General features: G+C 44.3%; 1 protein-coding gene across 1 annotated transcript in view; it reads right to left on the bottom strand.

Moving 5' to 3' along the window:
• SUCLA2 (succinate-CoA ligase ADP-forming beta subunit) overlaps window positions 1-27,195 on the bottom strand; it is a 145,911-nt gene that overhangs the window by 76,110 nt on the left and 42,606 nt on the right. The window contains exons 2-3 of the mRNA XM_030200494.1: window positions 23,990-24,167; window positions 1,407-1,506 (exon numbers count right to left, since the gene is read on the bottom strand). Of these exons, the coding sequence (XP_030056354.1) occupies window positions 1,407-1,506; window positions 23,990-24,167 (278 nt within the window). The remainder of the gene's footprint in view (window positions 1-1,406; window positions 1,507-23,989; window positions 24,168-27,195) is intronic.

Here is a 27,195-nt window from a genome sequence, read left to right as displayed (position 1 = left end):
TTCATCAGGTAGTAATGTTAAAACTGCTTTCTTAGGCTGTGTTTTTCAAATCTGGCCTTTGACGGTATAAAGCATTTGTTTTTCCAGGTAGCCAAAATTTTCAAATTAACTTAGGAGCTCTTTTACTAAGTTGCATTAAGCAGACAGCATGTGTTTTACCACATGGCAGACATTAGCGCAAATCCTCTTGCACTGTCTGTTAAAAACAGCCAGTGCAGTTAAAAAAAAAATACATACTAGCTGCTCAATGCAGGTAGGACTGGGCAGTGGCATAGGAAGGGGGGGGGGGGGGCAGTCCACCCCGGGTGCACGCCGCTGGGGGGTGTCAGCTCCGCTAGTTCCCTGCTCCCTCTGCCCCGGAACAGGTTACTTCCTGTTCCAGGGCAGAGAGAGCAGGGAACCAGTGGAGCTGACCCAGCTCCCAGCGACGTGCACTCGGGGGCGGATCGGCACTCTCGCCCGCCCCTCGCTTCCTAATTCAAGTAAGAATGCGCTCCGGGGGGGGAGGGTGCGCAGCAGTGGCCCACCCCGGGTGTCAGCCGCCCTCGCTACGGCACTGGGACTGGGTCACAAGCATGACATGAGGAGGAATAAGTGGTTTTGACAGTTACTGCACAGGATGGTGCCATGCAATGTCATGACTGCCAAAAGATCAGCTGCACTTACTACCACCTCAAGTTTGGTAGCATGACCAATGCATAGATGAAACACATCAAAAAGCTGCGGCATCACAGCCCCCCCCCCCATCTCCACCCCATCACAAAAATCTATAGCACCAGAGCCCCCCCACACACACACTTTCCCCAGGATTTACTCGACGAATTCCCTGGTAGTCTGGCGGTCTAGGGCAGGAGCCACTGGACTACCTGAGAGACCCCTGGGTAGTTCCAGATGGAGAGAGATGGCAGGGTTGGGGAGGGTCAAGCTCTGTGCTGGGGGCAGGGTTTGTTATGGAGGAAGAGGTCAGGGTGTGCTGTCACAGCAGTCCTTTTTCAGTTTTTACTTTTTGGCTGGCACCGCATTACACAAGAGTACCTGCACTATCTGCCACTGCATGTAATGCAGTACCTGATGATAATTGTCTGGCCTATGCAGTAAAGGCAGGACAGATGCTAGCTATGTCCCCTGGATTTATCACACAGGGCTTTTGAAAGTAAGGTGTGGTAGGTGCATAAAAGCTTACTGTACTTTAGTAAAAGGGCTCCTTAATGCTTAGAGCACATGTGTGCCACACATGAACATTCATTTCTGATGATCTTGAAAAACAGACTGGCTTGAGATTCTCTCAAGACCTAAAGTGAAAAGGAAAGATTTAGGCAGCAGATCTGAAACATCTGTTGAGATAAATTCCTAAATTCAGAAGGACAAACAGAAATCTTAATTGAAAAAAAAAAAAGGCAACTTACGAAAAAACTATCTTCACTCCTCCTTTCAAACCACCTTCAAAAGTCCCTTTCCCTCTTCCACCAGCTAACACTTGGGCTTTTACAACAAGATCCTTTGAACCTTTAACAAAGAAAAGAACATTATTATTGTATTTGTGCCATCTACTGGGGTCAACTGCTGCAGAGAATGAAACATCAGCACAGAAGAAAAGAAGCTAAATGGTACTTTATAAAAAAATTTACAGGAAGGAAATATAAGTTACGTATCAGTGTCCTGCTTTTATTCTTTTCATGCATGTCCCCATTTTGGGGGTGTTTTATTGTTCAGTGCATGCTAAATTAATTTAACAAGTTAACTGATGAATTAATACACTCTAAATTGATTAGTGTATGTTAAATTAATTTAGTACACACTAAATTTAAGGTGCACTAATCAAATGAATATGCATTAACAAATGAACAAACCTAGACAGTAGAATAAAAAAATTAAACTTCCAATTCCACAGCTTTTCTTCTTAAAACACATAAATTAAGCTATCATTGAGAACCAGATAGGATTCAAAATTCACGTGTCCACTTAAGTACAAGATAAAAATCAACATAGTCCCATCTTGGTGTTAATTTCACATCTTTTTGTGGGTATTATGCCCCTGCATAAATCAGAGAAAAGGCATACTATATAGTGCCTTAGAGGATGCAGCAGCTTTTGTCAAACTCTGACCCACTAACTTGAGCAGCTCAGTAGCATTTACTGGTTTTAGCCTTACACACTCTGGTGCCAACTCAAAAATCACAGACTTTCACAGCAATAAGGGAAAATCCTGATCATGTGTTCAACAGAAATTTGAATACTGATAACTTTCATCAGGCTGCACAGCAAAGGAGATGCCATTGTGACCCGAGGAATTTCCTGCTGCAAGGCTGCATATGAACGATATACCTGAAAAAAGGACTGAAGTGTTCACAAAATAAATCACACACTTCAACAACTTTTAATTAGTCCAGTAAGAGATTCTGTAAATTATCATTTCAATTTTTCTCAGGGCCAATATTGCGCCTATAACTGTGCACAGTATATCCAACACAGTCTATTATTTCTATATGCCCATCTCACATCTGAAATTTGGCAATTTTTGTTACTTTCACTGCATTATTTTGTAAACTAACCTGGTGATGTATCTTATTTATTTATTGGGATTTACTGACCACCTTTATAAAAATATTCATATAGTATAGTAGCTGAAGTTTCTCTGGCATGGATATGTCCAATAGATCACAGACAGTGCTGGGCACTGCCACGGGAACGATTTACTACTACTACTACTATTTAGCATTTCTATAGCGCTACAAGGCATACGCAGCGCTGCACAAACATAGAAGAAAGACAGTCCCTGCTCAAAGAGCTTACAATCTAATAGACAAAAAATAAATAAAGTAAGCAAATCAAATCAATTAATGTGAACGGGAAGGAAGAGAGGAGGGTAGGTGGAGGCGAGTGGTTACAAGTGGTTACGAGTCAAAAACAATGTTAAAGAGGTGGGCTTTCAGTCTAGATTTAAAGGTGGCCAAGGATGGAGCAAGACGTAGGGGCTCAGGAAGTTTATTCCAGGCGTAGGGTGCAGCGAGACAGAAGGCGCAAAGTCTGGAGTTGGCAGTAGTGGAGAAGGGAACAGATAAGAAGGATTTATCCATGGAGCGGAGTGCACGGGAAGGGGTGTAGGGAAGGACGAGTGTGGAGAGATACTGGGGAGCAGCAGAGTGAGTACATTTATAGGTTAGTAGAAGAAGTTTGAACAGGATGCGAAAACGGATAGGGAGCCAGTGAAGGGTCTTGAGGAGAGGGGTAGTATGAGTAAAGCGACCCTGGCGGAAGATGAGACGGGCAGCAGAGTTTTGAACCGACTGGAGAGGGGAGAGGTGACTAAGTGGGAGGCCAGCAAGAAGAAGATTGCAGTAGTCTAAACGAGAGGTGACAAGGGTGTGGATGAGGGTTTTGGTAGAGTGCTCGGAAAGAAAGGGGTGGATTTTACGGATGTTGTAAAGAAAGAAATGACAGGTCTTGGCGGTCTGCTGGATATGAGCAGAGAAGGAGAGAGAAGAGTCAAAGATGACCCCAAGGTTTCGAGCTGAGGAGACAGGGAGAATGAGAGAGCTAACAACAGAAATAGAAAACGGGGGGAGCGGGGAGGTGGGATTGGGGGGGAAATGAGAAGCTTGGTTTTGGTCATATTTAATTTCAGGTGGCATTGAGACATCCAGGCAGCAATGTCAGACAAGCACGCTGAAACTTTGGTTTGGATGCAAGGTGAGATATCAGGGGTAGAAAGGTAGATTTGGGAGTCATCAGCATAGAGATGGTAGGAAAAGCCATGGGATGAGATTAATGAACCAAGGGAAGAAGTGTAGATAGAAAAGAGGAGGGGACCAAGAACAGAACCCTGAGGTACGCCGACAGGCAGAGGGATAGAAGTAGAAGAGGATCCACCAGAGTAAACACTAAAGGTGCGGAGGGAGAGGTAGGAAGAGAACCAGGAAAGGACAGAGCCCTGGAATCCAAGTGAGGACAGGGTATCGAGAAGTATGCTGTGATCGACAGTGTCAAAAGCAGCGGAAAGATCAAGAAGAATGAGGATGGAATATTGACCTCTGGATTTAGCCAGTAATAGGTCATTGGAGACTTTAGTAAGCGCAGTTTCGGTTGAGTGGAGAGGGCAAAAACCAGATTGTAATGGGTCAAGAATAGCATGCGAGGAGAGAAAATCAAGGCAGCGGCGGTGAACAGCACGCTCAAGTAATTTGGAGAGAAAAGGAAGGAGGGAGATGGGTCGGTAATTAGAGGGACAAGTAGGGTCAAGTGAAGGCTTCTTAAGGAGAGGTGTGACCACAGCATGTTTAAAGGCAGCAGGGACAGTCGCAGTAGAAAGTGAGAGGTTGAGAATGTGACAGATAAAAGGAATAAGAATAGGAGAGATGGCATTAAGAAGGTGGGTGGGAATGGGATCAGAGGAACAGGTGGTACATTTTGAGGAAGAAAGGAGAAGTGTAGTTTCCTCAATAGTAACTTCAGGAAAGGAGGAAAGGGAATGAGGGGAAGGAGAGAGAGGGGAACGGACTAGTGGAGGGAGAGGTGGTGAGGTAGAGAAAGCAAGGTTTACCTTTTGAACCTTGTTGTGAAAGAATTCAGCAAGGGTCTGAGGAGATAATGAAGGGGGAGTTGGGGAGGGGGCACCTTGAGGATTTGAGTTTGATTCCTGAGCTTCTCATGCTGGTTGGGGATGGGAGACCCCAACCAGTGCTCAACAGTGACAAATCTGTGGCCACATTCAGGATCCCACCTATGCAGTCTGTGGTCCCTGGATGAGGATTGTTATAATAGCTGTGCTAAACAAGTCAAAAGATAAAAATGTAGAACCCAACTCCTCCAGCCAACTATTTGCAAACAAAAGCTTGTGGTGTAATGTACTACCATAAGCTAGTTCTAGCCAAAGTGGTAATACAGGGCTGGAAGAGTTTACCAGGCCAAACAAACAAAAATAAAGTTCCTTTGGCAGAAAATAATAAAGAGAAGTCTTAAAATGCTTAGACCTACTATAGACCACCAGAGTGGACACAAGTGGCTATACCACAGTGAACAGTTTATATTACAATCTAACATTTGGTAAATTCTAAATCCTCACAAGGAACCAGGCAGCCTTCTGAGCCATATAACCTATACGGGATGTATAAAAGTTTAGAATAAAAACTCTCCAACTCACAGAATCATTTGTTGTTTTGAATTAAAAAAAATAGAACTCAAGATTTTACAAAGAGAGAGAAAGAAGTGATTTATAGTGTAGAAATAACATTGTTGGAGGTATTTCCAAAATTTAGATATATGCAACCTTAAAGGCTACAAATCTTTTTAAAAAAAAAATCCTTCCAAAAGAGAGGATGGAAACAAATATAAAAAGAAAACTGCAAACACAAAAATCTTAACACTACCCTATCAATGGAATCAAAGAAATAAAAGTTACTAAATGAATCTGAAATAGCAGATCGATGCTAAATGGCAATCTCTAGTGCTCAAGGGGGAACACACACATATATAATATTTAATAATTCCTTTTGAAAAATACAGACATGGCATAAGATGTTTTGTTTTGGTTTAAAGCTCAATACACCAATACAGGACTCAACAAATCTAGGGTGTCAGGCTGCCATGGCACCTTGAAATTGTATCCTAGTCCCTCCTGATTCTTTTTTTCTATTGGTTGCTGCCTCTGCCAAAGTAAACAGCACTCTTTCGCTCTCCCCATTGTGCAAATTGGCTCTCTGTAGGTTTTAGCATTAGCTTTTGGTTAGTCTTGTGGGCTCAGGTTTCACAAGACTTATATTGCAAGATCAGTTCGAAGTTCCTCCAATACAAGGCTCAAATTTACAAAGAACTGAATTGTGGCATGGCCAGTATACAAAAATGCTGTTTCTTAAAATAGTGACAGAAGCAGATGTGAGCACTGTATATCACTATGCAGATAAAGAAAGGTGAATTGTTTTGACTGAAGAGAGGGAGCGACTGGGTGAAGACTGGGGTGAGGAGTATAAGAGCACAAAGAGAGAGAGAGAGAGAGAGACAGAGAAAGAGATTGGGACTGGGGCTGTAGCCAGAAACTGAGAGAAGACTGGTGAGAAGATGAGAGAGGCTGCGTGAAGCCTGATGTGAGAGGGTATGGGGGAAGAGAGACTAGTGGGGTCCCAAGTCATGGTGGTATGTGAAGCAAACAATTGCCTTTTTACTTCACCTATCAAGGGGATTTTGCTACGCAGCTGACAATATATTGTACTTCAGGAAAGGGGACTGATGGCTTCCTCCAGTGATATATAGCAGCACCTTAGGGGCCTGATTTACTGAATTGTTTTTGTCCATAGCAAAAGAATGGAAAATGAGTGATAAGAAATCAGTTTCTTAAAAAGTCAAAGAGCTGCTGCATTATTCCTGAGGCGACTCCATCCTCTCTACTCTTGAACTTAGTGGGACAATTTTGAGACAATGGAAGAGAGAAGAAGTGAGAGACTCCTGAGTTTTCAGCTGGCTCCTAAATATTCACTAACACAACAAATGATATCACAAGTTGTTTTTCTATAACAGATTGCATACATTCAAGCAAACGATAATGTCAGCTTGAAAAGCTTATGCCATCTTAGTCTTTTATTGATACACAGAAAAAAATTAGATATCCTTTAAGAAAGAAAAAAGCAGTTTATATTTGCTTAAAACTACTGGTTCTTTCCAAATTTGTCACACCACTAGTTTATCTACCATTTCTGGATATAACTAGCACTGTACAAATACATAGAGTTCCTGCTCTGTAAATCTTATGATCTAATCAAGGCAAGTTTCTTTTTTTTTATTAATGTTTTAAGTACATCTCAAAGGGAAAATTAGGTTCTTACCTTGGTAATTTTCTTTCCTTTAGTCACAGCGGATGAATTCATTACGAATGGGTTGTGTCCACCTACCAGCAGGGGGAGATAGAGAACACTGAAAACCATAGTGCCTCTAGGACGGCTAGCTCCATCTGCCTCTCAGTATTTTGAAGCTTCCAAAGCAGTGTTAAACCACAAAGTAGCATAACATGAACTTTCCTCACAGCGAACGAACACCCCAGAACAGGAGCAATAACACAAAGGAGGGATGAACTCAACCTCCTGTAGTAGAACAGAAATCCTGAAGACTGTTTTCCAACTTCTTCCAATGAGGGAACATGTCTGCAGGAAAAAACTGAACACAAAACAGAATCAATCAGGGAGGGATCATGGATTCATCTGCTGTGACTAAAGGAAAGAAAATTACCAAGGTAAGAACCGAATTTTTCCTTCCTTGTCATCAGCAGCAGATGAATCCATTATGAATGGGATGTATCAAAGCAATCCCTAGATAGGGCGGGAACAAGCCACACCACGCGCAAGCACTTGTGCTCCAAAAAGCGCATCCCTCCTGGCAGCCACATCCAGCCTGTAATGACAGGCAAAAGAGAGCTTAGAAGCCCAAGTAGCTGCACTACATATCTCTTGAAGAGAGAGTGCTCCCGTCTCAGCCCAAGAGGAAGAAATCGCTCTTGTGGAATGTGCCTTAAAGGCGTCAGGTGGAGGCCGGCCAGATAGCAGATATGCAGAAAAAATGGCTTCCTTAAGCCAATGGGCTATAGTGGCTTTAGACGCTGGAGACCCTCTGCGAGGACCTGACAACAGTACAAAAAGGTGATCAGAGGTCCTGAAAGCATTAGACATCTCCAGATACTGCAACAGAGCCCTGCGCACATCCAGAAGGTGCAACTGCCCAAAAGATTCCGGACACTCCTCCCTAGTAAAAGAGGGCACATAAACAGGCTGGTTTAGGTGAAACGCTGAAACCACCTTAGGCAGGAAGGACGGCACTATACGTACCGTTACTCCAGACTCTGAGAATTGCAGAAATGGGTCTCGACAGGACAGCGCCTGGAGCTCAGACACCCGTCTCGCCGATATAATGGCCACCAAAAAGACTGTCTTTAGAGTCACATCCTTCTCCGAAGCTCGCCTCAGCGGCTCGAAGGGCGAACACTGAAGAGCCTTTAATACTAGCCCCAGGTTCCAAGCCGGACAAGGGGCCCACACGGGAGGCCGGAGCCGAAGCACCCCTCTATGAAACCGTGCAATGTCCTGATGCGCAGCCAGAGAGAGGCCCGAGACCTTCCCCCGAAAACATGCCAATGCTGCCGCTTGAACACACAGGGAATTATAGGCCAAGCCTTTTTGTACACCATCCTGCAAAAAGTCATGTATCGGCGAGACAGAAGCCCGCATGGGTGTGATCGCTTTAGAAGCACACCAAGCCTCAAACTGGCGCCAGATCCGAGCATAAGCAACGGAAGTGGAACGCTTGTGGGCCTCCAAGAGAGTGGAGATGACCTTGTTAGAATAGCCCTTGTCTCTCAATTGCGCCCTCTCAATAGCCATGCTGTAAGACCAAAGCGGCAGGAATCCTTCATGGTCACCGGGCCCTGCGTCAACAGGTACGGTACCAGAGGCAAAGGAAGGGGAGCCTCCATCAGCATCCGCCGGAGGTCCACATACCACGGCCGCCTGGGCCAATCCGGGGCAATGAGGATCACCACTCCTTGATGCAGCTGAATTCGCAGGAGGAGTCGCCCTATTAAGGGGCAAGGAGGGAACACATACAGGAGGCCCGGAGGCCAGAGTTGAGCCAAGGCATCCAACCCCGCCAAGCAAGGATCTCTGCGTCTGCTGAAAAAGGACGGGACTTTGGCATTTGTGCTTGAGGCCGTAAGATCTGCTACGGGCGTTCCCCATTTGGCACAGATCTGAAGGAACACTTCGTCTGCCAGTTCCCACTCCACAGGATCGATTTGATACCTGCTTAGAAAATCGGCTTGCACGTTGCTCTGACCTGCTATGTGACCTGCTGTCAGAAGCTGCAGATGTAGCTCGGCCCAGTGGCATATCTGAGCGGCCTCTGCGGCCAGTGCTTGGCACTGAGTGCCGCCTTGTCGATTTATGTAGGCCACTGCTGTCGTGTTGTCCGACAGAACTCTGACAGCCAGTCCCTCCAGAGTCATGTGAAAGGCCAGAAGAGCCTGGAATATCGCTCTCAGTTCCAAGCGATTGATGGACCACCCCGTTTCCTCAGGTGTCCACAGACCCTGGGCATAGCTTCCCCGGCAATGTGCTCCCCAGCCCTTCAAGCTGGCATCCGTTACCACCAGGCACCAATCGGGAAGCGTTAGCAGCATTCCTCGCCGCAGCATGCTGTCTGAGAGCAACCACTCCATACTGAGTCGGGCCTCAGGGAGCCACGTGAGTCTGCGTTGATAATCCTGGGACATAGGAGACCATCATTGAAGTAGGGCAATCTGCAGAGGTCTCATGTGCGCTCTCGCCCATGGCACCACTTCCAAGGTGGCCGTCATCGACCCCAACAGCTGGACAAAGTCCCAAGCTCGCGGACGAGGCATCCTCAGGAGCAGACGGACCTGATTCTGAAGCTTGCACCGCCTTTGGTCGGGTAGAAAGACAAACCCTGAGGCCGTGTCGAACCGGACCCCCAAATATTCTAGAGATTGAGAGGGGGGTCAGGTGACTTTTGGGCACATTGACGACCCAGCCCAGAGATTGCAGTACTGAGACTGCTCTGGCTGTGACATGACGACTCTCTTCTACAGAGTCTGCTCTGATGAGCCAGTCGTCTAGGTACGAGTGAACCCGGATACCCTCTCACCTGAGAAAGGCAGCTACAACCACCATTACCTTGGAAAAGGTTCGGGGAGATGTGGCGAGGCCAAAAGGCAAGGCCCGAAACTGGAAATGTTTTCCCAACACCGCAAATCGGAGGAACCGTTGGTGCGGGGGCCATATAGGAATGTGCAAGTAAGCTTCTTTCAGGTCCAGAGACGTGAGAAACTCTCCTGGCTGTACCGCCGCAATGATGGAGCACAGGGTTTCCATGTGAAAATGCCGCACTCTTAGAGACTCATTGACTTTCTTTAAGTCGAGTATGGGCCGATAAGACCCCCCTTTTCGTGGCACCACAAAATAAATGGAGTAACAACTGGAGCCGTGTTCGGCAGGAGGCACAGGGATCACCGCTCCAAGGAGCAACCAGACTTGTAAGGTCTCCTCTACCACCGCCCGTTTGACGGCAGTGCCGTGTCGGGATGCCACAAACACGTCTCTCACCGGGGCACCGAATTCCAATCGGTAACCTTCTCTGATCAGGTCCAGGACCCACTGATCTGAGGTAATCTTGGTCCACTCCTCGAGAAAGAGGGAAAGGCGTCCTCCTACAGCTGTAAAGAAGGAGTGGACCGACGTCCCATCATTGTGGAAAACAGCCCTGAACTCCTGGCCTTGAGCCTGCTGCTGCGGAGCGTTTGTCCAAGCGAAAGAAGTTCCTCTGCTGAAAGCGGGCACGTTGAGTAAACCCAGCAGAGCGCCCTGGGCGATACCTTCTAGCTTCACGGAAGCGAGGTCTGGAGGAGGAGGGAACCACCTGACCCTTGGAAGAAGGCTGCGGCCTATCCTCAGGTAACCGCTGGGGTTTAGCATCCCCCAGGTCTTTTAACAATCTTCTCCAACTCCTCTCCAAATAGGAGAAGGCCCCGAAAGGGCAACTTCACCAGCCTTTGCTTAGAGGCCATGTCAGCCGTAGAAGGCGGCGGGCGGACACCTGTTTAGCCGAAGCTCTGACCAGATCATAGAGGGCGTCAGCTAAAAATGACAAGGCTGACTCCATGCACGGTGCAACCTCATCGAGGGACTCCGCACCATCCACGGACTGTTCCACTGCCTGTTGTAACCAAGAAAGGCAGGCTCGAGCAGCATAAGAACTGCAAACAGACGCCCTTAAGGCTAGGCCCAAAATCTCAAAGGACCGTTTTAGCGCTGATTCCAGGCCCCGGTCCTGAATGTCCTTCAGGGCGACCCCTCCCTCTACTGGGAGGGTGGTCTTTCTTGTCATCGCCGTGACTAAAGCATCCACTTTAGGCATCCCAAAACGGGCCAAGTGCTCCTCACTCAGAGGGTAAAGATGCCCCATCGCCCTGGCCACTTTTAAGGTCCCCTCAGGGTCAGCCCATTGAGCAGAAATAAGCTCTTGGATGGAGTCATGCAAAGGAAAGGCTCGAGCAGGCTACTTTAGTACTCGCCATCCTCGGATTATCAGAGGCGGCCTCGCCTTTAACAGGATCATCAATAGAGAGGGCACGTAAGGCATCAGAGATAAGTGCTGGCAGCTCATCGCGGTGGAAAATCCGAACCTCAGTGGGATCATCCAGAACAAGTGGTAAACCGGCACCTTCCTCTGGCTCCTCAGACCACAAAGGCCTGCCAGATCCCTCAGAGTCTCCACAGCCCGACCACAGGGGGAAAAGGGGGGTGCGCCACTCTCCACAGGGAATTTATCCGTCTATGTTTAGCGTACATCCAACGCTCAGGGGCATCCACGTTTGACATCAGCCCTGGGCCATCATCAGTAGGAGGGAGACCAGGTAGCAACGCAGTGTCAGACACCTGCGGCAGAGCTCTTTTCAGCATGAAGGCTTTATGTAAAATAAGCACAAACTCAGGGAAGAAAAACTCACCTTGACTTCCCATCTCAGAATTAGGAGCCACGGGGAACGGAGCTCCTCTGGTAGCCTCGGCCCGAGGCACCCCTCTGCTCTCTGACTCCTCCGCAACCGCGGGGGTCGAGCCATATGGCACTTCCAAGATGGTGCCCGCTACCAACTTCATCGAGCGGGAAGAATCATCGCTCGCCATGCTCGTACTGACTCTACTGTCTAAACAGCACGTTTTACAGAGCCCCGCTGCTGATCTGCGCTTGCCACAACGGGACCAGCGCTTAACTCCCTCAGCAGCCTTCGCCGAAAAATGGCGGAATAAAACTCAAAATGGCGGCTTCGCGCCAAAATCACCCCGATTGGAACGCCAGCCGTGGGCTCTCCCCGAAGGAGCTGAGTACCGCACTTACCTCAAAGGGCCGAGGCCACAAGCTCCGGTCATGTTGCACAGTCAGGAAAAGAGTCAGAATAGCAGCGCACAAAAAGCGCGTCTTTTTTTTTTTTTTTTCACACTGTGAGGAAAGTTGGAGGCAAACAGCTACAGAGGTACTCCGGAGGCAGAAGAGGGTGGGAAAGGCAGGAAAAGGGCGAACCTATGTGCCTTTAAAGTGGGCTCCACTTAGCCACAACACCCCTGCTACAACTGGCAAAAGCACAGGAGCCACCCCAGGCAGAATCTTCAAGGAGCTGAACAAGCTGCATTCTAACCTGCTGGGAGATAGAGAAATACTGAGAGGCAGATGGAGCTAGCCATCCTACAGGCACTATGGTTTTCAGTGTTCTCTATCTCCCCCTGCTGGTAGGTGGACACAACCCATTCGTAATGGATTCATCTGCTACTGATGACAAGGAAGAATATATTTATGCAACAATTCTATTTCCCACAAAAACAAACACATGAGAAAGATCCACAACCATAAACAGGTTCCAAATCAGGTCAATGAGAGCATATTAAAAATCTGGAATTTCATTTATTAATTATACATGGAAAATTATGCAATAATGTGATTATAAATAGTTCACACCTATACTATATGTTAAAAAGAGATTTACATTGTAACAATTCTACTATGAGTTCTCTATCCAAATCTGAGTACAAGAAGACAGAATGGACAGATGGACAGAACCACTCTCTTTAACATGGTAGTTCCAAACTGCATGATCTTTAGATCAGTGCATGCCTTTCCTACACACATTCTCACAGGCCCCCTCTTGATGTACTCTGGGGGTATTTTCCATCAACAATCCATTAAATATTTGACTCCATTCATGTTTGTTGAAGCAGCTACATAGCCCTGAAGCAACAGCTGCTAAGCCACATTCCAGATCTGGCACCCTTCAGTACAATACAGAGTGTGCTGATTGAGTTACAGATATATAAAGCCACTGTATACAGTCAAGATGGCAAAGAAATACAATCCACTTCACCAAGCACTCAGATATATACTACAACCTCAATGCAAAGCAGAATATGAATCTTCTTTCCAAAAAATATAGAAGAGATTAATTTGGTACCTACATATAAGGATACCTTCAGACCACTACATTTTGTTAATTGGATAATTTCAATTAAATTGTTGTGCAATCACCTCCTAAGGAATACATCTTGTTTAAGATGAACAAATCAGTGAAATACCATTTATTCCAGGAAGACATCTAGATAATCTTTGACTTCAATATTATTCTAAGTGGCAAAGTCTTCTAAGAGGGAATGCACTAGAAACCAGTATCATAGGTCAAAACATCCTGGAGGATAAGTAAAGAGAAGTAAGCTAATCACACAAGCAAATTTAAGGTGCTGCTAGCTTCAACATACAGCTAGAGAAGTGGTTCTCAACCCAGTCCTTGGACACACCCAGCCAGTCAGATTTTCAGGATAATCACAATAAATATGCATTAGATGAGTTTGGATACAAATTTGCATACGCATTGTAGATATCCTGAAAACCTGAATCCGAAAGACATGGTTGAGAACCTCTGAGATGGAACCATAATAGTACAATTCAATGAAAAGGAATGAAACAATTTTAAAAACATTTTTCTCTCAAGAAATGACACGAGTAAACAAGTCATAATAAGAGCTATTCAAAAGATAAAATGAGTTGGCACAATGCTGCTCCTACCTCAGACCAGCTGAAACATATGGTAAAATTATGTCTTACCTGATAATTTTCTTTCCATTAGTCCCAACAGATCAATCCAGAGTCCCACCCTTCGATGAATTTTGGATGTTGTGGGTTCCTTTTACAACAGTGACACCTTTTCGTCTACAGTTTGCATTTTGGATTGTTTCCCTCCCGCAGGAGCGGTGGAGGAAGAGCCTCCATGGGCTTTATAGAGGCAGGAGTGGATTTCGTTTTGGATTTGTTCTTTTGCTTTGGAATCAACAATACTGAGGCTAAGATGCATGCACAGGTCCATATAAGGAAGTCTCTGAAGTACTACTACTACTACTACTACTACTACTTAACATTTCTAGAGCGCTACTAGGGTTACGCAGCGCTGTACAAATTAACAAATCAGGATGGTCCCTGCTCAGGAGAGCTTACAATCTAAAGGACGAAATGTCAAGTTGGGGCAGTTACGGATTCCTGGGAAGAGGTGTAGTGATTAGGTGCCGAAGGCGACATTGAAGAGGTGGGTTTTGAGCAATGATTTGAAGATGGGTAGGGAGGGGGCCTGACGTATGGGCTCGGGGAGTTTGTTCCCATCTCCATCTGCTGGTAGAGGGACATAACCCACTCGTCTCTGGATTGATCTGTGGGACGCTATGGAAAGGCTTGTTGTAGGTTTTCATAAGATGGCATGGGGAGAAGGATATTGGGTGGGGAGGATAGGAATAATAAGGGGATTTCTGTTGTTATATACGAGAAGACACGTTAATGGGTTAGACCAGTCTCTGTAACAAGGCTGGCAGTACTGATTGTGGAAAAATCAAAATAAAAAGTTTAAAGGTACATGCTTTTAGAATACCAAAAACCATTTCTCAGACTACCAACAGCTGTTCCAAAAGCTCTTGCTCAAACATTTGTTGCTTCATAAGTGGAGGCAGATCTACTCAGCTAACCAAAGTTACTCTTGGTATGCCAACACACAACACAAACCCGAGGACTGGGTTGAGAACCCCTGCTTTACACCTTTGAAAACTCGAGTGCCCTAGATTTCCGGCAAGGTACATGAGTCATTCTCAACCCGTGGATAATGTTCTGGAAGTGGAGCAAAACAAAAGCTGCAGAAGATAACAAGATAAAGCCCTATTAGGAAAATGGAAGAGGAAATACAGTAAAATCTAGGACAGCCTATTACTTGTTCTGAAATTAAAGAGACAATAACATCAGGATGGACAGAAAATTAAGGGCGGTTTACTCCCATAGCTGAAGTTTACATATCCATGCTGCTGCAACGCAGAATAATCAGCCATATCACACAACAGGCAAAGGTAGTCATATTCCCTAAAATTGCTGTTCCAACACAAACTGAAATATTAAAACCAGACAAAATGCTAAAGTCTCAAAACATTCACACATTCGATGGTGATTAGATCACTTTTGCAAGCTTTACTGTACATCTTCCTCTGTGGAAAACTATCAGTACAATGCAAAACTTTCAGTATTATGACAAACTTGTAACACTATAAATATCGGCTCTTGCTATATCACATACCAAAGCTCTAATTCCTATCATACATCAATAGAAAGAAATAAGAAAAAGTTAAAAAGATGTCACTATGAGGCTATAAAAAAATTTAAATAATGACTTTTTCAACCAACAATTCTCTTATTACACCAATCCTGATAGTGCTCCTTTGAAAAGTCCTGTGTCATCTGAAAACAGCTATATACATTTCATGTTATCAACTAAAGTCAAAAAGAAAATAAGGAGTGTGATTTTGTGGCAAGTGCTATGAGCTATATTTTCAAGGCCTGAAGCACATTTAAATGCAAATTTGAAATACATACATGCAAAAAATGTAAATGACTAATGAACAGTTAAAACAGGTGTCTAGATGAATTTATATGAGTAAATTAATACATCCGAAAAAATGGGTGATCCAGATGTTTTGACAGGCAGGACTCTCGACCACCTCTTCTGAAATAACAAGCTGCATCCTACACAAAGGCTGATACAACCACATAGTAAAGTCGTGTGCCGATGGCTGACCTCAACTTGTACTGTGAATTCACCAATAAAATATGCCACAACAATGCTGTAAGTTAATGAGATGAAAAATTCAAGCACATAGAACTTGTGCACTAATCAAGGGAAGCCTGCCAGACACATCCACGGAAAGAATCTGCAGTGAGGACACACATGTCCAAAGAAAAAGAAAGTGCAACTACACATCTGCTCATGAGTAGGACTGGTGTTCTGTGCATAAATATTAGCCTCACAAAATTTCTTGTATATAAAATATTTGTAAGGCTAATATTTATCGGTTATCTCCTGTTCTGTCTTTTAAAGTTGCAGGCCTTTGATCTGGTTGCAGAAGAAACACAAAACTGCACTATTGGTTTTTTGGAGCCACCTTGATCCGCATGTCGGATTAGGAGGTTCACCAAACCTATAACAAACAAACAAACATAAAAGTGGAATTTAAATCCCAAAACCGGCATAAAAAAATCCTTCCTACACTGCCCCAGACTTGGCAGTAAATTTCTCACATTGTATGCACATTAAAAGCCACTATTTACTTCTGTGCATTCAGAGGTATAGCTAGCTAAAGGCCTAATTACCATTCATTTTGATATAGTGGGCACCCATGTGAACCACGTTTACTTCTGTGGAGACCCCCTTTCTGCATTGTGCACCCAGTAACACTGCGCACACCTCACTGTAACCACACACTTCTGCTCATTGTAGCTTTCTTCATCAGCCCCACAATGAGTATATGTGCATACTATAGGTTAACAAGGGTCTCATCTGTACCTGAGCTGAAACAAACAGTTCTATTATCGATTTGCTAACTATGCACTTTCAAACTTCTCACCCCCCGAACCCATCCTGAAACTTGGACACCCCAGCTGCCACCACACAGCAGCAGGCCAGATTCAAATCCTATGGGTTTCCAAGTGCCCCAATGGCCCACCTCCAAGACTCAGATCCTCCCTATAACATCCTATCTAGGGAGCTCCTGGAGCCACCCCCCCCCCCCCCCCACACACACAAGCAATATGTTAAACAACCCATAACATACAAAAGCACAACAACCTAGGCTCAGGTTTTCCACCTCTGCCATGATATACCCCAGTATGCAAAAAATACAATCCTAGGAGGGAGGATGGGTCAACAATGGAAGGAGAACTATTTCAGATCTGCTCAATAAAAGAAATATGAATTTTGGGAGCAGACTGCCCATAACACACAGTTGCCAGCACCCTTTATGATTTAAATCTACACAAGAGGGCAAAAAAGGAGGCTGGGAACATATGCTCAAGTTGATCACCATGTTAACTGAAGTGTCAGTCTCATAAGATTTTGCAATACACACAATTTTCAGATTGTTAGATATACTGCAGTGGTAATGCATCGCATCCTTATGTTAGACCCTCTATCTTCCCTTAAAGTTATACAGGCCCTTAAACAATTAAAGCCTATGTTTATTCCTCAATATCCCTTCAGGTTTAGTAAAGAAATCTGAGAGTTTTCTGGTCCCATTTCTTCAATCTATGATCGCTTTCAGCAAGGAGTGGTAACAGCTTCTTGGAAATCTGAATATATTTGCCATTTAAATCCAGTGTTCACAGCTACTGGGAAAATGAAGGAAATGAACTTTTCTTTCTAGAGGAAAAGGTTGAAATCTCTGACATCTAATACGGGGCATAAGTCTTCTGTCTTCTTGGGAATCAAGAAGTACATTTTGTTTCTGGAATCTGTTAGTTCCTAGTCATCAGCAGCAGATGAATCCAGACACTTGTGGGTTATGTTCATCTACAGCAAGTGGGGTCCATAGGGATAGAGAGCACTGAACTGAACTCTGTCATATAGGACAGGATGCTCCTCCAACAGACAGTGGACAGTCTCTTACAAGCTCCTGGTCTCATTTTTACTCTAGCTCCTGTTCTGTGTTTCCCGGTTCATTTTTAGCTTTGAGGGGTGCCTAGGCTAAGCAGCTCCAGCTTTAGGGGGTACACCTGGTGGTGCCAGGTCTTCTCCTCCATCGCTCTCTAGCCATTTCCTCCATTCACCTTTACCAGGAAAAAAAAAAGGAATAGAAGAAAACTGGTACTTTAAGCAGCATTTCTGCTCCTGCAGCTTAAAATTGGAGGGAGCTCTGGCTATATATACTTGAGAATACTCTTTACAGAAGTGACTGAGTTCTTCATTTTTCTATAGTTGGCTAAGTGTCACTTTACATTTTAATTGCTGCTCCTTTAAACTCGCGGCTTTGCTTTTTCTCTCGATGGCGGCAGAAACTGAAAAACGCTGCTCTCACTGTGGGAAGCGCAGAGCAGCATTGGGGCGAGTTGTACAAGGGCAAATCCGAATAAGCATGTTTCCCTCAAAGTGGAGCTGCTAAATGCAGCTCTGAGTCTCCCGCACTGGACATCACCTCAGCACCCTTCTTTTGCCTCAGTTTTGTCAGTCTCCTGTGGCCATTCTGAACCAGTGCGGTTCAGCCCCCGTGTGTGGGTACAGTAGCTTCTTATCTGCCGCAAACTCCCACTGTTTCAGTGCCTGCTACCTCTGCCAATAATGTTTCTACCATGTCTGGGTTTCTTCTACTTCAGTTTCTCGGCAGACATTCTCCCCAAAATTTGTTCTGTAGCTTCACCAAGTATTCTCACCAGCATTCAGATCCTGCTTTATCTCGGCAAACAGATATCACTGGGTCTCTGCAAGTTTCTCAGCCTCTGCAGATAGACCCCTCATCTAAAAGGAGATGTTTAGAGACTTTTTCTGAGGTGGAATCTGTCTCTCCTGTATCTCCTCCACATTCTGAGGGAGGCATGTCAGCAGCTTCCATTCCTTCTCATATCCCTGAGGGACTTGATAAAGGAAAGATTTTAAATGATCAAGCTGATGATCCTACAGCAGTCTAGGTTTTTCATAAAGAAGAATTACATTCCTTTATTATCAAAGCTCGGGAGGTTCTCAACATTTCTGTTCCTGAGTCTCAGGCTCCAGCTTCCTCCAACACTATGATGGTTAGTATTAAAAAAACCACCTAAGTCCTTTCCAGTGCATGAGGCTTGAAGGAATTAATTTCTGCTTAATGGTCCATTCCAGATGCCAGCCTTAGAGTTGCCCGAGCCATGTCTTGCCTATATCCCATTTCTCAGGAAGAACTGGATAAATTAAAATCGCCCAAGGTGATTAGTGGCTGCAGTAACCAAAAAGCACACCTTACCTGTGGAAGGTGGTACAGTTCTAAAAGATGTGCAGAATAGCAAAGTTACTTACCTGTAGTAGGTATTCTTCGAGGACAGCAGGGCTTATATTCTCACAAGTGGGTAACACGGTGCCATGTTGCCCGGTCTGGGCTTTATGACAAACCATAAGAGCCTCTGTGGAGCACGAGACACTTTCCACCACGCATGCACGGGTGCCTTCCCACATGCCACTCATGCACAGCTACTGCAGTTAAATACTACAGAAAGAAAAAAAAAATAGGAGACAATTCCTAGGGGAGGTGGGAGGGTTTGTGGGAATATAAGCCCTGCTGTCCTCAGAGAATACCTGCTATAGGTAAATAACTTCGCCTTTTCCATGGACAAGCAGAGCATTAATTCTCACAAATGGGGTCAACTGGACCTCGCAACAGCGAGGACATAACTCAGATAAACCTGAAATTATATACAAAATGAGTGAGAGTGCAGCCTGGAACAGAATAAAATGGGCCTAGGGGGATGGAGTTGGATTCTAGACCCTAAACAGATTCTGCAACACTGTCTGCCTGAACAGACTATCGCGTTGGGCATCCTGCTCAAGGCAGTAATGAGATGTGAATGTGTGGACTGAAAACCACGTCGAAGTCTTGCACATTTCTTCAATGGGCTACCGATGCAGCCATGGCTTAGACATTATGAGCCTTGACATGACCCTCTAGTGTCAGCCCAGCCGGGGCATAAGTGAAAGAAATGCAATCTGCCAGCCACAATGGTTTCACAATGGTGACCCCCATCCTGTTGGTATCAAAAGAAACAAAAAGTTGGGTGGACTGTCCGTGGGGCCTTGTCCGCTCCACGTAATAGGCCAATGCTCACTTGCAGTCCAAGGCGTGCGAAGTGCTCTTGCCAGAATGGGCATGAGGTCGGGGAAAATATGTTGGCAAGACATTCGACTGGTTCAGATGGAACTCCGACACAACCTTTGGCAAGATCTTAGGGTACATGCAGACGTGCGAAGGACTACTGTGTTGTGATGAAACTTAGTATAAGGTGCATCCACCACTAAGGCCTGAAGCTCACTGACTCTACGAGCTGAAGTAACAGCTACTAAGAAAATAAGCTTCTAGGTCAAGTATTTCAGATGGCAGGACGTCAGTGGCTCAAAAGGTGCTCTCATCAGTTGGGTGAGAACGACATTGAGGTCTCATGACATAAGCGGAGGTTTGACAGGGGGCTTTGACAAAAGCATACTTCTCATGAAGCGAACAACTACATGCTCTCCACAGATGGGCTTACCCTCTACACGCTGATGATAAACAGGATCTAGGGCCATGCCCTCACAGTAGATGGCAAACCTCCTCCATTTAAAAAAATAACACATCTTAGTGGAATCTTTCCTGGAAGTCAGCAAGACTCAGGAAACACCCTCTAACAGACAAAGAAGCAAATTCTAGGCTCTCAACATCCAGGCCATGAGGGCCAGAGACTGAAGGTTGGTATGTAGAAGAGATCCCTCGTTCTGAGTGTCAGAAAACATTCCAATCTCCATGGTTCTTCAGAGGATAACTCCTGAAAAAGAGGGAACCAGATCTGCCAAGGCCAGTAAGGTGCAATTAAGATCATGTTCCCGTGGTCTTGTTTGAGTTCAGCAGAGTCTTCTCTACAAGAGGAATGGGAGGATACATGTACAACAGACCTGTCCCCCAATGCAGGAGGAAGGCATCTGTCATAAGCCTGAAGCCTGGAACAGAACTGAGGGGCTTTGTGATTCAGTTGCGTGGAAAAGAGATCTTCCAAGGGGGGTGACCCACTTTCAGAAGATCTCGCTGGCAATTTCCATATTGAGAGACCACTTGTGCAGTTGCATAACTCTGCTCAGTCTGCAGGCCAAACTGTTGTTCTTGTCTGCCAGATAAGTGGCTCAGAGGAACATGCCATGTTGGCGAGCCCAGCAACATATCCAGACAGCCTCCTGACACAGAAGGCGTGATCCGGTGCCCTCCTGCTTGATGGTGTAAAACATTGCAACCTGGTTGTCTGTTTGAATTAGCACAATTTGGTTGGACATCCGATCTCTAAAAGCCTTTAAAGCGTTCCAGATTGTCCGACGTTCCAGAAGATTGATCTGAAGACCTGTTTCCTGGAGGGACCTTGCTCCCTGTGAAGCTAATCTACATGAGCTCCCCAACCGAGGAACGATACGTCCGTCGTAAGCACTTTTTGTAGCTGAGGAATTGGGAATGGGTCAAATTGGATCGAACAGTACACCAGAGCAGGGAGTCAGCAAGGTCTGGAGACACTCGGATGACATCTTCCAGGTCTCCAGTAGCCTGTTACCACTGGAAGGCTAGGGTCCATTGGGCTGATCTCATGTGAAGGCGTGTCATGTGTGTCACAAACTGTGGAAGCCATGTGGCCCAACAACCTCAATATCTGCCGAGCCGTGACCTGCTGAGAGAGGCTCGAACCTGTAAAGCCAATGCAACTAAAGTGTCTGCCCTTGGCCCTGGGAGGAATGCTCGAACCTTCTGCTTATCGAGCAAGGCGAAGATGGGACCTGGGGTAGTTTATAATGAACCCAAGTAGTTCTAGCACCTGAATAGTCCTCCGCATGGACTCCCAAGCACCGTCCTCCGAAGTGCTCTTCACTAGCCAATTGTCGAGGTAATGGAACATATGGACTCCCAGTCTGTGTAGCGATGCTGCGACTACCGCTAGACATTTGGTAAAGACCCTGGGAGCTGATGCAAGGCCAAATGGCAACATGCAGTACTGGCAGTGATGTGTTCACAGCCGAAATCAAAGATAATTCCAGAGAGTTGGAAGTATAAGGACGTGAGTACATGCATCCTTCAAATCCAGAAAGCATAGTCAATCGTCTTCCTGAATCATGGGAAGAAGGGTGCCCAGGAAACCATCCTGAACTTTTCTTTGACCAGGAATTTGTTCAGGGCCCTTAGGTCTAAGATGGGACGCATCCCCGTCATCTTTTGCACAAGGAAGTACCTTTAATAGAATCCATGCCCTTCTTTCCATGGTGGAACGGGTTCAACCGCATGGGCCTGAAGAAGGGCGGAAAGTTCCTCTGCAAGTACCTGCTTGTGCTGAGAAATGAAGTATTGAGATCTTGGTGGACAATTTGGAGTTTGTTAAAGCCAATTGAGTGTGTATCCGAGATGGACTATTTGAAGAACCCACCAGTCGGAGGTTATAAAGGACCACCTTTTGTGGAAAAATTTCAGCCTCCTCCCGACTGGCAGGTAGTCCGATACCGGACACTTTGATAGCAGCTATGCTCTGCTGGAGCCAGTCAAAAGCTCGCCCCTTGCTTAGACTGGGGAGCAGCAGGGGCCTTAGGCGCATACTGTTGATGAGAATGAGCACACTAGGATTGAACCTGAGTAGGCTGATGAGTGGAAGTGGCAAACCTACATCTCTGTGAGTAGTAGGCAACCTTCTTCGACTTGCCAAAAGACCTCCTAGCTGAGGAGGCTGGTGCAGAAAACATCAGGCGGGAGAGAGAAGAGATGGTATCAGTATAAGGGAAAAGAAAATCATGCTGCCTCTTTTGCTTATGATAAACTTCTGCTTTTGACCTACAAGTGCATCCACTCCGCAGCTCCTCAGTACCTTTCCACTCTCATCTCTCCCTACACTCCTCCCCGTGAACTCCGTTCGCTGGGTAAATGTCTCCTGTCGTCCCCCTTCTCCCCCACTGCTAACTCCCGGCTCCGTTCCTTCTATCTCGCTGCTCCCTATGCCTGGAATAGACTCCCTGAGCCAGTACGTCAGGCTCAGTCTCTGGCTGTCTTCAAGTCTAGGCTTAAAGCCCACCTCTTTGCTACTGCTTTCGACTCCTAACCATGACTCTCTTACTCAACACCCTCACTTATCACCCCTACCACTGCAATTTCCCCACCCCTAGCTGTCTGTTCGTCTGTCCAATTTAGATTGTAAGCTCTGGTGAGCAGGGACTGTCTTTTCATGTTAATTTGTACAGCGCTGCGTAAGCCTAGTAGCGCTATAGAAATGTTTAATAGTAGTAGTAGTATGCTTTTTGACTGGTCAGCGACCTCCTGAACCTTCTCTCCAAAAAGGTTAACCCCCCAGCATGGGGCATCCACCAACCTCTGTTGAAGAGAATGTTCCAAAGTCAGAAACACGCAGTCATGAGAGTCTGCGCATTGCGATACTTTGAGCAGACATCCTGGAAGCCACGTCGAAAGTGTCACAGGTGCTCCGTCCAAAAATTTAGAAATGCCTTCTGCTGCTTGGCCAACTGGTGCACTGACTCGGCCTGCTCCAATGGGAAAGAGTCTACCAAGTCCATCAACTTGCACAACAAGTTCCAAAAATAGACACTAGTAAAGAGCTGGTACGATTGTATTCTGGACACGAGAATTGAGGCCTAGAACATCTTCCTCACAAAAGAGTCCAACGTCCTAGCTTCTCTGCCTGGGGGCACCGAGGCATAGTCTCTAGAACTTCTGGCTTTTTTGAGAGCAGAGGTGTTAGTTAAACAGTGATTCAAATAAAACCAACCCACACGTAATATTGAGGAAGGCAGGCAAAAAATGGGGGATAGGGTAAACACATAAAACCTATTTGCATCTGGAATTCTTAACTACTGCATTATTATGAAAGGATGTGTCGTGTGTACAGTGTTTCTAATTTTTGCAACAGAATTAAAACAATTTTAAACAAAAAGAAACAATGGAGAAATTAGATTTTACCTGCTAATTTTATTTCCTTTAATCCCACTAGATCAAGTCCAGGAAGTGCGGGTGGAACAGTAAGTGAAGACAGAAAAATACTGAGGTGCAGAGCAGAGTACATTTCTGTTGTTTTCTATCCCCACCTAATTGTCAGTGGACTCAACCCACACACTTCCTGGACTGACCTGGTGGATGCTAAGGAAACTGGCAATAAACTGTAAAAAATGTCACTGAACTGAACAGCTCTATCTCCCACTTGAAAGTGTCCATGGGGCTTTTAGGTCTTCATAAGAATACTGGTCACTGTGTGAAGAAATCAAGTTGTCTCTGTTCATTAAAAAAAGGAATACAATAAACTGTTTCTAAAATATGAACACTTAAAACAGTGAATCTAATGTAATAATTACTGAATCCTTTATGAGAACTATTTAAATAAATACACTGAAACGTTTATTTTGATTATATACCTATTTCCTTTGCAATTACATAGGCTTCCTCTGGTGTTTTGGCAACCAGGCCCTTTGGGACAGAGATACCAGCCTCTTGTAAGAGCCCCATGCTCAGGTACTCATGCAAAGAGAGACTCCGCTTCTGCTGGATCTGGAACACATGGCTGTTAAAGAGACCACAACCTCCACACAGAACCTAACAAAAATCAGAAAAAACACTCATTTATTCTTTTGAACTATAACATAAATGCAAATTATTTGGTTAGCATCACTACAAACTTCACTGCAGAAATACTACTCAATCAAGAACAAAGGAAAACAATGAAAAGGTATTGGGATTTTTGAGTACAAGACCAGACTTTACAACTGGTTAGAAAATTTAAAAAAAAAAAAAAAAAGAGAAAAATCCAGAATTGTTACTATAAAAAAAAAAAAAAAAAAAAAAAAAAGAGAAAAGGGAAGTAAATATCACAAAAGGGAGTGAAAAAGAACTATAAAATGATTAACCAATAGAGGAGACATGTTAATATTTCAGTTTTAGAGAAGATGTTAGTATATACAAGATGCTTTCTTTAATTTAAACACAATCCCCTGGATTCTATATATTGTGCCCAAAATTGGGTGCGCAAATTTGGCACACACCCAGTTTATGTATACAATGTAAGCAACGAGCCAATTAGCGCCAGTAATTGTGCACCAACAATTATTGGCATTAACTGGCAACAATTTGGATTTACGCACATATCTTGCTGAACACTATTTATAAAGACGTGCACGTAAATCTTTTAACATGCAACTGAAAAGGGGGCCTGTCCATGGGAGTGTCTGGGGCATTTATTAGAGATGCACGCAGCATAACCCATGCTTACAGGAGTTGAGCCCCCAAGGCTGTAGCTTGCTTTTAAACTTGCTGTAGAATTGGAGGAGGGACTAGTAAGTATGGGTTGATCGCTCATCCCGGAATGGGTTGGGAATGGGGGGGTACAGGCTCACCCAGGCTATCAGAATACAGGCTCGGGGGGCCATCAAGGATAGGATTTATGGGAGGGTGGGTTGAGGGGAGGGGGAAAAGGGATGGGTTGGGGTTTAAAGTTAAAAGATTGGTGATGTATAGGTTTGAGTTGTAACTGTGAACTACATTCTTAACATAGAAGTTTGATATGTTAATCATAAAACTGCCGAATTTGTAATTTATGCCATGTCACCAATAAAAAATGTTAAACCATAAAGATGCACGCAGCATTATAGAATTTTGGAGATCCACGCCCAATTTACGCATGAGGATTTACACCAGATTTCAGTTAGTATAAATCTTTGTACCCAAAGTTTGGCACAGATCTTGGTGCTATGTGCTATTCTATAAATGGCGCCCAACTCGGAGCGCCATTTATAGAATAATGCTCATTTTTCAGTGCCCAAATTTGGGCGCAATTTACACAATTTAGTCCAATGTGAATTAATGAAATTATGGTATATCGGGATTTTGGATAACTTGGAGGAGCATCATTACATACACCACAGAATCTCAAGCCATATAGATGATGTAGGATGGAATACAACTGTGTTTGCTTAATAATAAACTGATTTGTAAACTGGTGGGTATAAATATCAAATAATCGATCATCATTAGGAGTCAAATATAATGGGTGCTTTAGGAATGGATCTGCAGAACATTTTGGGCATAAAGCTAAATGGTTTAGAAACCCACTATATGTCCTCTTTAATATGGATTTTTTTACTTTCACTTACTTTATTTTTTGTTTTTATATGGAGGAAAAAGGCCTCAGCAGTCAAAGGTTTTAAGCTGTAGTAATCACTTGCTTCTTTTTTTCACAGCAACAGCACCATATGACTAAGACCAATCACTGGCCAAGCAATGCATGTGGTAGAGAAATTAAAAAGTTTACATAAAAATTTGGAGGTTTTTTGGCCAGTGATTGGTCTTGTCACATGGTGCTGTTGTGAAAAAAGAAGCAAGTGATTGCTACAGCTTAAAACCCCACTGCTGAGGTTTTTCCTCCATATAAAAAAAAAACATATAAGTAAAAACTCCATATTAAAGAGGACATATAGTGGGGTTGTGAGTTTACCTTTCTACATCTGGTGATTAGCCGAGGCATTTTGAATAGTGGAGAGCTGGTTCCTTTTGGTGATTAGCATAAGGCATATGAATGGTTTACAAGCAATATGGGGAAGGCTCCCTTTAGTAAGGGATATCTAAATGTGAAGGTTTTTTGAATAATAGAATAAGTGGGAATAAGTATGAAACCATCAAGTTTAAAGATGCTGAGCCAAGGTATTTAATTGTACTAGACAAGTTGGAACACCGAAGAATGAAGTATTAGAGGTATGTGTTTAAATTATTCCTCATATTAAGGGGGCAGTATCTAGATGAAATACTGTATGAAAGGTGGTGTGTTCAATTTAAGACAACTAGATCCAGTGTGTATAGGAAGTGATTAGAACAGCATTTCTAGTGCAATGTTTTTGTGGAAAGTGATACATTTGAAATGTGCAGGGTTGAAGAATGCCATGCTGTCATTTATAAAACTGACCCAGAGGGTTATGAAATTTGAGATTTCTGTTTGGTATTGCTGAATGTTTAATTTATAAGTAAAGGGTTGTGGTGAGCTATGTATGGATTGTTTCAGAAGGCAGTATCAACATTTCAGTATGAACAATATATAGATAATGGAGAAAATATTTAAGGGACCACTATGGTCATTTTTATGAGTAAACAAATATGTGAATATTTAGTTATACAAGGTAATGAAGCATAGGAGTAAGATATGATAGGAAAATTGTATGTTTGTTCTGAGTATGCATATAGGATTTTAAGAACATTGTGTTTTGGATTATAGAAAAGAACAAGCTCTGTGATATACAGGAAAATTTGTTGACAGAATGAGAAGTGATGCTCAGTATAAAGGATTTTGTATTTAGTCTGCATATGTTGAACTGGAGCCCCTGTGGAAACCTTTGGTGAAACATGAGCCAGTCATGTCAGATTACTGAACTCAAGTGCATATAACTGGATATTTAAATATGTACTGACTATATTCTGCAGTAACAAGATAAGTATCCATTTGGAAAAAAAATGAGAAAGAATAGCATTTTAAGGAATATGTGGAGTTTGGATATTTAAAAAGGGTTTATGGTAAACAAATACAATTTTGAACAAGTGGGGTTTTATATATTGATTGTGACACAATGTAACGAAGAAA

Source organism: Microcaecilia unicolor, chromosome 4 (assembly GCF_901765095.1).
Source record: "Microcaecilia unicolor chromosome 4, aMicUni1.1, whole genome shotgun sequence".
In the NCBI taxonomy this organism is placed as follows: Eukaryota; Metazoa; Chordata; class Amphibia; order Gymnophiona; family Siphonopidae; genus Microcaecilia; species Microcaecilia unicolor.
Note: the sequence above shows the minus strand (reverse complement) of the source record. Positions and strands in the feature narration are given on the sequence as shown.